Below are 13014 nucleotides of genomic sequence, written 5' to 3' on the forward strand. Positions count from 1 at the left end.
AAATCAGTTTTGCTTGCCAAGTAGAAATTTAATTAGCAAGAAAACATACAAAATATATTTTTTCTACCTTTTTAGTCTTTTCTTATTATACTGACATAGTTATAAAGTAAATTATTTCTAAAATCACCACCAGGTTGTCATGACATGTGTAGGTTTATGCATCAAGTGTTTCTGTGCAAATAAAAAGGCGATGTTTGTACCTCTTTCAGACAACAAAGACTTAAATATTTTTTTTATCCATTAAAAAAAAGAATAAATCAAGAGTCAATTTCAGGAACATTCCATGTATTTTGACCAACATGGCTTGCAATGAAAAACAATTTCAATATCTTTCTTTTGGAATGATGCTGTCAATGCCATTAGTGTTTAAATATAATACAAAGGTGGTGACTTACAATAATCCCACTGTATAGTTGTATCTTCTTGTAACTAAAAAAAGAAGATTGAAAATGAAAAAAAAAAAAAAAAAAAAAAAAGACAAACCACTTGCTTTCCAGCATTCAGAACAACAGTCAAAATCCCAGAGGACATATTAAAGTTTTTCTCAATATTGCGGTACTAAAATGGTGTGAAGTCTGAGTCACTGTCCGAATCCGTCTCATTGGGTGATTGGTCTCTCTCCAGGTGCAGCTCTCTGACAGTAAGGATTCGCGTGAGCATGCTGTCCAGAGCCTCATCACTAAGTGAAGTGGTTGAGAACCATGTGGGACTGCTGGGTACACAGGAGCGCTCGGGGCTCAGGTAAAACTGGGTTGTGTCATGTCTTATGCCGGGCGAACTGGAAGAAACGTCATACTATGTTAACCAAATACACCATGAATCATTTTATTGAACAAAATGCTGACGTACCATTTTAAGAGATAGAACTCGTACAGCTTGACAGGACAGTGGAGGGGATTGTCTGAATTCTGCCATATTTTTAGCACCCTTTGCTGTTCATCTTCCTTCTTCTTCTTCTTTAGAGGGACACCATCTAAATTGGACAAAACGACTAAGTAGAAAAATAATTAACAAAAAAAAAACACTATGGAAGGTATAACGGAACACTGACCTGTGCTTGCATCCTCTTTTGGGGGATAAAAACGCAGGAAAGACACTTTGTTGTTGGCCTGTCCTCGAGAGTAGCGTACAATGTGGCCAAAAGAGATGCGACGGTGCTGCTCCACTGTCTTGAAGTTGAAGTACTTGGTGAAGAAATAGAGCAGCGTGTTGAGCAGCACACCTGGTGAAAACGCCCCCAGCTGCTTACAGTCCCACAGATGATACTCCTCCACACGAGAATGAACATAACCTGAGCAAACAAACAGACATGCTTGTGGAGCAGCAGCAAAACAAACTCAGCACACATTTGTGTTTTCAATTGCTCACCACTGGACAAAATATTTGGTTTCCACCCTCGGAGTATGTTGTTCAGCTCCTGGCAGAATTTGGCATAGAAGATGTCTGCGAAGATGTTCTCCATCCGATTTTTCTCAAACAAGTACTACAAATATGAACGACATGAGATAAAACAAAAACTATATAACATGACTGAATGTGTTCAGTTTGTGTGGTTTCTTCTCATTTTACCTTCTGGATTCCCAAGCAGAGATAAAAGATGCTGTCAGGGCTGTATTTCTCTCCGTTGGGTCGACGCACTTCAGAAATGAACTTGCAGAGGCCGTAGCTTAGTTCAGCTGTGCAACACTTCAACAAGTCCTCCTTTAGTGTCATACTGCGTGCTAATGATGAAGAGGAAGTGTTTAATGCTCAAATGGCAGAAAATGGTCTCATAATAAAAATAATGAATCCAAAATATTTATTGTTGACTTATTTGATTATTCATTTTACCCAAGATAATGTGGTATAGTATTGGTTCTGAATATAATATTTAACTGAATATAATATAACAACATAGAACTTGTTTTGGGGATGACATGCTGAATAAAATGCAAACGGAGGCTTACAGCTAAATTTGAGAGTCTCCATGTTGGGTTGGGCGTTCCTCCAGCGCACCCACATCTTCCAGGCTTGGACTCCGTATTCATGTTGCAGTTTGGAGAGGCTGTTTTGAGGGGCTGATGCACGCTTACTGCCCTACATTCCAAACACACAAAACACACAATAATCAGAAACTTAGCTTTTCATTTTGATATGATACATTAAGAGTTTTGTTGGTGGTCAAAAATAATGCTTTAATTCTTACTTGTTTCTTCTCAAGGAAGCCATCGTGTCCTCTCTTGCGTGATCTCTGTTTGCCAGAGTTGATCTCCTTTTGCATTTGCTTTCTGAACATTTCAATTCTTTCTGAAATGTGAAAGGATAAAGATGCATGAAATATGAATGGAAGACAATAAAAAATCTGTTTTGACCTCTTAGCCTCAGAAGAAGCTCTTACCGATTGGGAAATCTGCCTCCAAGTCAATCTGTGGCTCTTCTGCTGCAGTGGAGACAGGGGTCAGTGTGGCAGATCGGGATGGAGGCTTTCTCTCAGGCTCTGGAGTTTGATGCTGTGTCTGGGCAGAAGACACAGAGTCCTCTTCCCAACTCAGATTGCTAGATAGATCTTCCAAATCAAGGCCCTCCATTATGCTACCAGTCTGATCTGAGCAACAAAACAGGTGGCTTCAAAGATATGCATGTGACCAAAACAATTAAATGTGCATTTGCAGTTTGTATTCTACAGCCTAAAGACCATAACCCTCAAATTTTCTATGATTTACCACTAGAGCTGATTTGTTTTTCCTCCTCTGCATCCTCAGCCACCATCTCTGCCATCATGAGGAGGTCAGCCTCCAGAGGGTCATCAGGGATCTTCTCTTTGATTTCCTGAATGGTCTTCACAATGTGCTCAGCACTGTCCAGAGTTGTAGGGAAGAACAAAGGCACCGGAACCTGCATAGACGCTATAATTACATCATAGTCTACAAAACTACATTGAGCCAGAGAGGCATCTGTCTATATATCTACTTTTAACAAGTTTAAAAGAGTATTCAAAGCTAAATATGCTTTTGTGATATGCTGTTAACACAAAAAATAATTCTGACTCGGTTAGTAGGAGGAGGAAGGGTAGATAGTAGATGTACCGGAAGTGGAAGCCCCACAGACTGTGGAATGTATTGAGTGTAGAGATGCATGGGAACTGGCACATACACTGGCACTGGCACAGGTAGCACTATTACTTTAGGAGTACCATCTGCAGGATTTAAAAAAAAAAGAGTGTCATAATATGGAACAGTAGTTGTTAAATAAAGGAGGAAACACAAAAGGGGAAGATTTGTCTGGAATAAGATTGCTAAAAGTGAAGTCATTGTCACAATGGTGATGTTTAGTACCTATTTGTGTCTCAGCATCACAGATGTTGGGTTTACAGGACGTGGCTTTGTTTTTGCTTATGGACTTATAAGGCAATTCCTTGTTGTCATTTCGGGTTTCGGATGACAAACCAGAAGCTTTTACAGCTCGTTTCTATGAGCAGAGTAAAGAACACGATATTTGTGTACAGCAAATCAGACTGATCCAGACACACTAATTCCAGAAACACTGGAATTTTTATTTTTATTTTTCCTGAACTCACATTTCCTGTGACTTTTACAGGAACAGAGCCTGAGGAAACACAGGGTTAAATGTGAATGATTTGAGCAAGAAACAAAGCATCTCAGTCTTTAATCATATGGATTATGCAAAAATATTCTGTTCAGGTTTAACATGAGGGTTAGATAGTTGATACTTCTGAGGAAAATCACCTTTTGGATTTGTGCTTCCCAAAACACCTGGCTGTTCATTGGATGCACTTGAAAGTGAGGCGACTTTTGCAATGAGCTGTGTGCCCTCTTTAGTTCTTTGAGGAACTGCAGAGGATACTGGGGCCACACCTGTGGAGACAGTGACAGCACAGGACTCCAGATTAAAGAAAATGAAACTTAGAGGATGTAATAACTTTAGCCAGCCAATAACAGATTCTATAGAACAAAGACTGGATGGGATAAAAGCAGACCAATACACCCAAATATCTGCAGGAAGACATACCTGGTTTGGCTAGAGATTTACTTGTAGCTTTGATCACGGCTCCAGTGATGCCCTGCAGACTGCAGAAGAACATCAAGCACCGCAGGCTGCAGAAATGTTTCATCTCACCCAGCCATTTCACAGTCTCAGTCATCTTTCTCATCTGCTTGCACATTGAGCACTTTATTTCCTGTCAAAATTGTGCAGCGGGAACATTTACTGTTACTTTCAGAGGCCACATGTGTTGCATGATGCCTTAAGTCTAATGCCTACATAACTAAACAGCTAAACAAACAAACTAAATAAAATATTACCTGACGGATCAACAAATTATGTTTTAACAAACAATCTTTCCCACAGAACTCCTCTTGCTTGCCATCAAAGACATCATTCACTACAGTCTTAGAAGTGCTGTTACAGTAGAAGCAGTTGCAACAGCGTTTCTTTCCCCAGCGTTTGAAGAGGCTTTTCTCAAAGAGTGTCTTGCATCCTGTACAGAAAAGAAAACCACAAACACAAGGTCACATAAACAAATTGATATGGTTATTAACTAAATATTAAAATACTGCCAAACAATAAAATAATAACAAGGTCCTAATTATGCTTATAACTTACTCTCACTGCAGAAAGAATGGTCAACCTTGTTTATCCTTCTCACTATTTTTACAATTTTATCAAGCTTGCAGTATTCGCAGCGAGCCTCCATGCGGTAGATCCTTCTGAACTCATCAATACAAGTGTTACCACAGAAAGCATACATTTTCCTCTGAAAGATCAGATAAAAAAAAAAAAAAAAAAAAAAATGTTACAAGCATGTACTCGACCAGGACCTCAGGCAACTGAAAATGTAGGTTGATTAATAGTAATAATGACAAACCAAAATCAGGAACAAAAAAAAAAAATGTATTAAGTATTTGTAAAGGGCCTAATAAAACAAGTAGGTCTAGTGAACAGGAGTACCCTAAACTCCAGCAGCTCTGGTCTGTGAAAGAATGAGTTCAGACACTGAAAGCAGGGGATCTTGGTGACTGTCTGCACTGGACCACTGGTAGTGCTAGTCTTCACTGATGAGCTGGAGTCTGAAGAAGCAGGATTGGGGGTAGATGTGTTGCTGCTTGTAGAGGTTACAGTTTTTACCGGCATTTTAGGTTTCGTCTTACTGAGGGACTCCTGAACCAAGCAAAACAAAAACCAACACAAACTGACATCATTCAAATCAATCAGTTTGACTACTACAATATTTTAAAGAAGATCAGTGGCAGGCATGACAGAACTGTACCTGATATGCTAGTACACAGGAATAAGAGCAGAAGTTCTGAACGGATCCATCAAACATGGATATGTGGTATTGAGGTACTAGTTTCAGCTTGCAGTTGTTGCATTCCACTGCAACATCTTGTTTGCATGCAGACAATAAAAGACATTCAAGTATAAATTTTCCAAACTGAACAAAACAGTTGTAAATGTCAAACTGAATAAATTCATTCAATTTAATTTTAGGGTCTAATCCTCACTATTAGCTAGTTGCTTATTAGCATGCATATGACTAGCATATTGGCTATTTATTAGTACTTATAAGGTAAATATTAATGCCTTATTCTGGATGACCATATTCTACATCCCTTAATCCGACCACACACCTAAACTACCTTACTAACTATTTGCCTCAGTATGTTTACTGAGGCAAAAGTCACTGTTTATAGTTAGAATTGGTCCTCAAACTAAAGTATGATCAAATGCATTAACAAATAATGCATTACATTTAAATTTATACAATTAAAAAAGCTATGAAATTCATTTTTTATATTTCTGAAAAAAAAGTATATATTACAGTCGTGGCCAAAAGTTTTGAGAATTACATAAATATTGGAAATTGGAAAAGTTGCTGCTTAAGTTTTTATAATAGCAATTTGCATATACTCCAGAATGTTATGAAGAGTGATCAGATGAATTGCATAGTCCTTCTTTGCCATGAAAATTAACTTAATCCCAAAAAAACCTTTCCACTGCATTTCATTGCTGTCATTAAAGGACCTGCTGAGATCATTTCAGTAATGTCTTGTTAACTCAGGTGAGAATGTTGACGAGCACAAGGCTGGAGATCATTATGTCAGGCTGATTGGGTTAGAATGGCAGACTTGACATGTTAAAAGGAGGGTGATGCTTGAAATCATTGTTCTTCCATTGTTAACCATGGTGACCTGCAAAGAAACGCGTGCAGCCATCATTGCGTTGCATAAAAATGGCTTCACAGGCAAGGATATTGTGGCTACTAAGATTGCACCTAAATCAACAATTTATAGGATCATCAAGAACTTCGAGGAAAGAGGTGCAATTCTTGTAAAGAAGGCTTCAGGGCGTCCAAGAAAGTTCAGCAAGCGCCAGGATCGTCTCCTAAAGAGGATTCAGCTGCGGGATCGGAGTGCCACCAGTGCAGAGCTTGCTCAGGAATGGCCGCAGGCAGGTGTGAGCTCATCTGCACACACAGTGAGGCGAAGACTTTTGGAAGATGGCCTGGTGTCAAGAAGGGCAGCAAAGAAGCCACTTTTCTCCAAAAAAAACATCAGGGACAGATTGATCTTCTGCAGAAAGTATAGTAAATGGATTGCTGAGGACTGGGGCAAAGTCATATTCTCCGATGAAGCCCCTTTCCGATTGTTTGGGGCATCTGGAAAAAGGCTTGTCCGGAGAAGAAATGGTGAGCGCTACCATCAGTCCTGTGTCATGCCAACAGTAAAGCATCCTGACACCATTCATGTGTGGGGTTTCTTCTCATCCAAGGGAGTGGGCTCACTCACAATTCTGCCCCAAAACACAGCCATGAATAAAGAATGGTACCAAAACACCCTCCAACAGCAACTTCTTCCAACAATCCAGTTTGGTGAAGAACAATGCATTTTCCAGCATAATGGAGCACTGTGCCATAAGGCAAAAGTGATAACTAAGTGGCTCGGGGACCAGAATGTTGAAATTTTGGGTCCATGGCCTGGAAACTCCCCAGATCTTAATCCCATTGAGAACTTACAATAACTATATATATATATATATATACAACCCGAATTCCGGAAAAGTTGGGACGTTTTTTTAATTTTAATAAAATGAAAACTAAAAGACTTTCAAATCACATGAGCCAATATTTTATTCACAATAGAACATAGATAACATAGCAAATGTTTAAACTGAGAAAGTTTACAATTTTATGCACAAAATGAGCTCATTTCAATTTTGATTTCTGCTACAGGTCTCAAAATAGTTGGGACGGGGCATGTTTACCATGGTGTAGCATCTCCTTTTCTTTTCAAAACAGTTTGAAGACGTCTGGGCATTGAGGCTATGAGTTGCTGGAGTTTTGCTGTTGGAATTTGGTCCCATTCTTGCCTTATATAGATTTCCAGCTGCTGAAGAGTTCGTGGTCGTCTTTGACGTATTTTTCGTTTAATGATGCGCCAAATGTTCTCTATAGGTGAAAGATCTGGACTGCAGGCAGGCCAGGTTAGCACCCGGACTCTTCTACGACGAAGCCATGCTGTTGTTATAGCTGCAGTATGTGGTTTTGCATTGTCCTGCTGAAATAAACAAGGCCTTCCCTGAAATAGACGTTGTTTGGAGAGAAGCATATGTTGCTCTAAAACCTTTATATACCTTTCAGCATTCACAGAGCCTTCCAAAACATGCAAGCTGCCCATACCGTATGCACTTATGCACCCCCATACCATCAGAGATGCTGGCTTTTGAACTGAACGCTGATAACATGCTGGAAGGTCTCCCTCCTCTTTAGCCCGGAGGACACGGCGTCCGTGATTTCCAACAAGAATGTCAAATTTGGACTCGTCTGACCATAAAACACTATTCCACTTTGAAATAGTCCATTTTAAATGAGCCTTGGCCCACAGGACACGACGGCGCTTCTGGACTATGTTCACATATGGCTTCCTTTTTGCATGATAGAGCTTTAGTTGGCATCTGCTGATGGCACGGCGGATTGTGTTTACCGACTGTGGTTTCTGAAAGTATTCCTGGGCCCATTTAGTAATGTCATTGACACAATCATGCCGATGAGTGATGCAGTGTCGTCTGAGAGCCCGAAGACCACGGGCATCCAATAAAGGTCTCCGGCCTTTCTCCAGTTTCTCTGAATCTTTTGATGATGTTATGCACTGTAGATGATGAGATTTGCAAAGCCTTTGCAATTTGACGTTGAGGAACATTGTTTTTAAAGTTTTCCACAATTTTTTTACGCAGTCTTTCACAGATTGGAGAGCCTCTGCCCATCTTTACTTCTGAGAGACTCTGATTCTCTAAGACAAAGCTTTTATAGCTAATCATGTTACAGACCTGATATCAATTAACTTAATTTATCACTAGATGTTCTCCCAGCTGAATCTTTTCAAAACTGCTTGCTTTTTTAGCCATTTGTTGCCCCCGTGCCAACTTTTTTGAGACCTGTAGCAGGCATTAAATTTTAAATGAGCTAATTAAGTGGATAAAAGTGTAAAATTTCTCAGTTTAAACATTTGCTACGTTATCTATGTTCTATTGTGAATAAAATATTGGCCTATGTGATTTGAAATTCCTTTAGTTTTCATTTTATAAAAATTTAAAAAACGTCCCAACTTTTCCGGAATTCGGGTTGTATATATATATATATATATATATATATGATCCACCAAATTCATTGACTTTCAAAGCTGTAGTGTTGACTAAAATAATTAATCCAGTGGATTTTCTGATGCCCGGGTGATTATTTATACCGGTGGATCCCAACCCTGGTCCTGGAGGCACCCCAACACTGCATGTTTTGCATGTCTCCTTAATCAAACCCACCTGATTCAGATCATCAACTCTTTAGTAGACTCCAAGACCTGAAACTGGTATGTCATGCTGGGTACGCACCAAAAGATTTTTTACATTTTATAAGACTTTCAAAATGTGATGGACCACAAACATGAGGATAAAAAATCCTAGATTTAACCGTTTTGCTTCTATAGTGTGTGGTGTGCCATGATGTGACAGACAGCACACCACACACGAACAGATTTCCAGCCAGAGTCTCGACTGTTGTATAAACATTCGTGCTGTTGCCACAAATCAACAAGCTGATCCTCCATCTCTGCTTTCAACATCAATTTCACTTTGTGTTGCGCTTCCGGTGGGATGACTGCTTCCGTCTTCCATCATCTCGCTTTCTGACTGGATATCGTTCGTTTCACGTGATCATGCACGCGTTTGTTCTCGTCAAGGATTTCTGATCGTAAATATTAAACTTGTTGAATATTTACGATTCGCGATTGTGGTGGCTCTGACGTTCTTCCGATCAGGTTCAGACAATCTTACACACCTCACACCGAGGGAAAATCTGATAAAATAATCTGTAGAACCATAACGATAATCAGGACTAGTGTTGTCAAAAGACCCGGTACTTCGGTACCAAGTCGGTACTAAAATAATTTAACTGACGGTACCAGGTTTCTTTAAGTACCGGTAGTACCGAGGTCCCGTTCAAACCCGGTTCAGCGCTATGATTTCCGCGAAGCAGAAAATGAGGACGGAATCTCAAAATCCAGTCATGAAAATGAAACTTGCATTTTAATATGGACAGTCATGGAATTTGTCAAAGTTAGCATAAATTAATCAAATCAAATCTCCAGATGGACCAGTATCTGTAAATGTTAAGCCACAAAAGTTGTTTGAAATATGAATCCGTGTTCTGCGCGTCTCTATGTGAATTAATGAATGGCAGAGACATGCGGGTTTGTTTACTACATAGACCGAAGCGCATGACGCTTGCATTAATTTCAGCATCTGAGCTTCAGAGTTCTCACTCCATCAAGCGATCTGAACTTTTCAGTTCATCTCAATGGACGCACAGCGCACCTGTATTTGATGCTCTGTAAACTCTTTGTGAAGGCGCACGACTCACCGTCGCTTTACTGATAGCGCTGTTTCTCACACATGCAAAGAGAGAGAGAGCAAGAGTCTTACCACGCTGAATCGACACGCTATATGTAAACTATTCTAAATGAATGGAGTTCATTTAGAATTATTCATATTCTTTTTCCAACAAGCCGAAGACATACCGGTTTCTCCGGTAGTGGGCGGAGCTAATGCGCAAATGACAATTTCATTGGCTGGCGCTGATCTCTTACCGTCCCTGTTTTGATTTCAGCAAATCATTTTGACCGAACGCAGACAACGTGATTAATATTCATGAGCCCAGCAGCTCATCAATTCATAGTGCATCGTATATACATTAGTATGATAGTAGAATTAGTAGTATTATCTTTTAATAATAATAATATGATCTATTACTATTTTTTTTACAGAAACTCTCAATGACCAAAAATATCTTAAGCATCACCACCAGTCTTAAGTTCAGTTAAAATGACAAACATGCATTCATTAGGCCTAAAAGTAAATTTTTACATAAAGGCATTGTGATAGAAATATTACTATTATTTAGTAAAATGTATGTGATACTGCTACTTTTGAAAAAATTTATAAAACTAATAAATCACAATATTTCTTCCATGTTTTAATTTTAATAGCAAATCCCCTTTATTTACCAAAATATTTTGGTAAATAAAGTAAATTTTGGTAAATAAAGTAAATTTTTATAAATATATAAATTAAAAGACAAATTAAATTTGGGTGAAACTTGTTTACTGTTTTTCATAATTATATAACTTGTAGAAAAACTTTAAACACAATTGTAAATAAGTATAAAGAATGGCATTGGTTTTATTTTTAGTGCTAAAAAGTAGTTTTTTTTTAATTAGCATATTTTTGTGTTTTGCTTTGGTACCGAAATTGGTACCGAGAACCGTGGATTTTCACTGGTATCGGTACCGAATACTGAAATTTTGGTACTGTGACAACACTAATCAGGACATAGCCAGGACTGTCGGAGGGGCGCAAAATCGGCCCAAAATCAGCCCGATTATCTTGGTGTGTACCCAGCATCAGAGAAAAGAGACTGGAGACAAAACTGTGTTGGGGTGCCTCATGAATCTATACTATCATGAAAGATGTGATGTTTTTAAAAGAATAGAATACGGGGTGGTGTTGGCGCAGTAGATAAGAAACACGTCTTTGGTGTGAGAGACGCGGGTTCGAATCCACAGTGAGACACCAATGTGTCCCTGAGTAAGACACTTAACCCCTAGTTACTCCAGAGGCGTGCGACCTCTGACATATATAGCAATTGTAAGTCCCTTTGGATAAAAGCGTCAGCTAAATGTAAATGTAAATGAATAGTTTAAACAAAAATTAAAATGTAGTCACAATTTACACAATCTATTTACTCACCATCAAGTCGTTCCAAACCTGTATGACTTTCTTTTATCTGTGGAACACAAAAGAAGATATTTAAAAAAATGTGTAAGTGTTTTTTGTTTATACAATTAAAGTCAATGGAGTTTAATATTTTCTGTTGTGTTCCACAGAAATAAAAAAATCATACAGGTTTGGAACGAGCAATAATGATTTCTCTCTCTCTCTCTCTCTATATATATATATGCATTAAGTTGATTAAAAGACATAAATAAAATAAACACTGTTCTTTTAAACTTTGTTTTTCAAAGAATACATCAAGCAGCACAAATGTTTTCAACACAGACAAGAGTAGTGGCTGCTGAAAATTCAACTTTGCCAACACAGGAATAAATTATTTTTTAAAACAGATTAAAATAGAAAACATTTATTTTACCACAGACGTTTGAATGGTAGTTTATGTATTGGCTAATATCTTAAAGGACAAGGTATTAGTCAACAGAAGAGACAGACGGTTGAGTGTGAGCGTTTTGTGTAATACTTGTTTATAGATCTGCTGTTTGAATTATTACTTGCCCCTAGGATGGAATTTTTTGCTTCCTGCCTATTTCTACTTTACATTTTCGTTAGTGTTTGTTTTTTTGATTGCACTTGCTAGTCATTTTAATTATTGCCCTCGGCTAAGAAGGAGCCTGTGTAATTTGCAATGTGCCCTTCCGGCATTAAACTACAAACTGTGGTTTCGATTTGAGGAATTGTCCTGCTATAGGCTATTGGCTGTGATAATTAAAAGGCGGCCAGAGCTGTTTTCACAGTGTCTTAGACTGTGTATTTATCTGATGTCTGTGCACTTATGCAGAAGCATCAGCGTTCAGCCTCCCTTGTGGGAAGACCAACAAGTGTAAAGACCTGTGACTTTACCTGCGTGACTTCACCGATCAACTAAACCGTCAAGGCACTTAAGTATATTTTTTATCTTCCCTATAGAAACTCTCCTTTTCTGTCCTCTCTTTTCCACCTTTATCATGTGTTTCCAAACCATTCCAGTTGTCTCTCAACAACACTCTAACATCACATGCAGATGGCAATGCAATGTTGCTAACCTGCATCCTATCTCTACATCTTCTACTGCACCTCTTTCTTTCTCTGTAGGTCTTTGGAATTGTCAGTCAGCTGTCAACAAAGCAGACTTCATTTCTGCTTTTTCTTTAAACTCCACACTCAACATCTTGGGCTTGACTGAGACCTGGACACATTCTTTCTTTTTCTCACACACCCCGTCAGGTTGGCCAGGGTGGGGGTACTGGTCTGCTCATTTCTCTTAACTCTCTCTTAAGCAATTAGAACTCATTTGAATCTCATGTGATCACTGTCACAGCTCCTATAAAACTCCAGGTTGTGGTAATTTACCGCCCTCCTGGGCAAATTCTATCCACCTTCCTAGAGGAGCTGGATGGGCTGCTGTCCTCATTCCCGGAGGATGGCAGTCCAGTTTTTGTTTTTGCGACTTCAACATTCATCTGGACAAGCCTTATGCTACAGAATTCCATTCACTCCTTGGTTCATTTAATCTCAAACGACTTACCACTACAAGCACACACAAAACAGGCAACAAACTTGACTTACTTTGCACATGCAATTGTATTGCAGACAACATTCTGGTAAAACACCTACGTATCTCCGACAATTGACAATGGGCAAAAAGGTGGGATTTGGTTGCTGAAGACACACCCACCTAGCTCAACAGTGGTTACAGCA

General features: G+C 38.9%; 1 protein-coding gene across 2 annotated transcripts in view; it reads right to left on the reverse strand.

Annotated features, from left to right (window-relative positions):
- Positions 1-268: 268 nt before the first annotated feature.
- Positions 269-13014, reverse strand: part of LOC132104285 (zinc finger MYM-type protein 4-like) — a 35791-nt gene continuing 23045 nt past the window's right edge. For both annotated transcript variants that reach the window (XM_059509642.1, XM_059509643.1), the window contains exons 12-29: positions 5267-5382; positions 4948-5157; positions 4603-4753; positions 4302-4477; positions 4009-4177; positions 3726-3854; positions 3557-3585; positions 3315-3447; positions 3066-3175; positions 2703-2874; positions 2378-2584; positions 2186-2286; positions 1947-2076; positions 1570-1721; positions 1369-1483; positions 1052-1291; positions 850-973; positions 269-778 (exon numbers count right to left, since the gene is read on the reverse strand). In XM_059509642.1, coding sequence (XP_059365625.1) covers positions 559-778; positions 850-973; positions 1052-1291; positions 1369-1483; positions 1570-1721; positions 1947-2076; positions 2186-2286; positions 2378-2584; positions 2703-2874; positions 3066-3175; positions 3315-3447; positions 3557-3585; positions 3726-3854; positions 4009-4177; positions 4302-4477; positions 4603-4753; positions 4948-5157; positions 5267-5382 — 2684 coding nt within the window. In that variant the 3' untranslated portion in view covers positions 269-558. The remainder of the gene's footprint in view (positions 779-849; positions 974-1051; positions 1292-1368; positions 1484-1569; positions 1722-1946; positions 2077-2185; positions 2287-2377; positions 2585-2702; positions 2875-3065; positions 3176-3314; positions 3448-3556; positions 3586-3725; positions 3855-4008; positions 4178-4301; positions 4478-4602; positions 4754-4947; positions 5158-5266; positions 5383-13014) is intronic.

The sequence above is a fragment of the Carassius carassius genome, chromosome 25 (assembly GCF_963082965.1).
Source record: "Carassius carassius chromosome 25, fCarCar2.1, whole genome shotgun sequence".
NCBI lineage: Eukaryota > Metazoa > Chordata > Actinopteri > Cypriniformes > Cyprinidae > Carassius > Carassius carassius.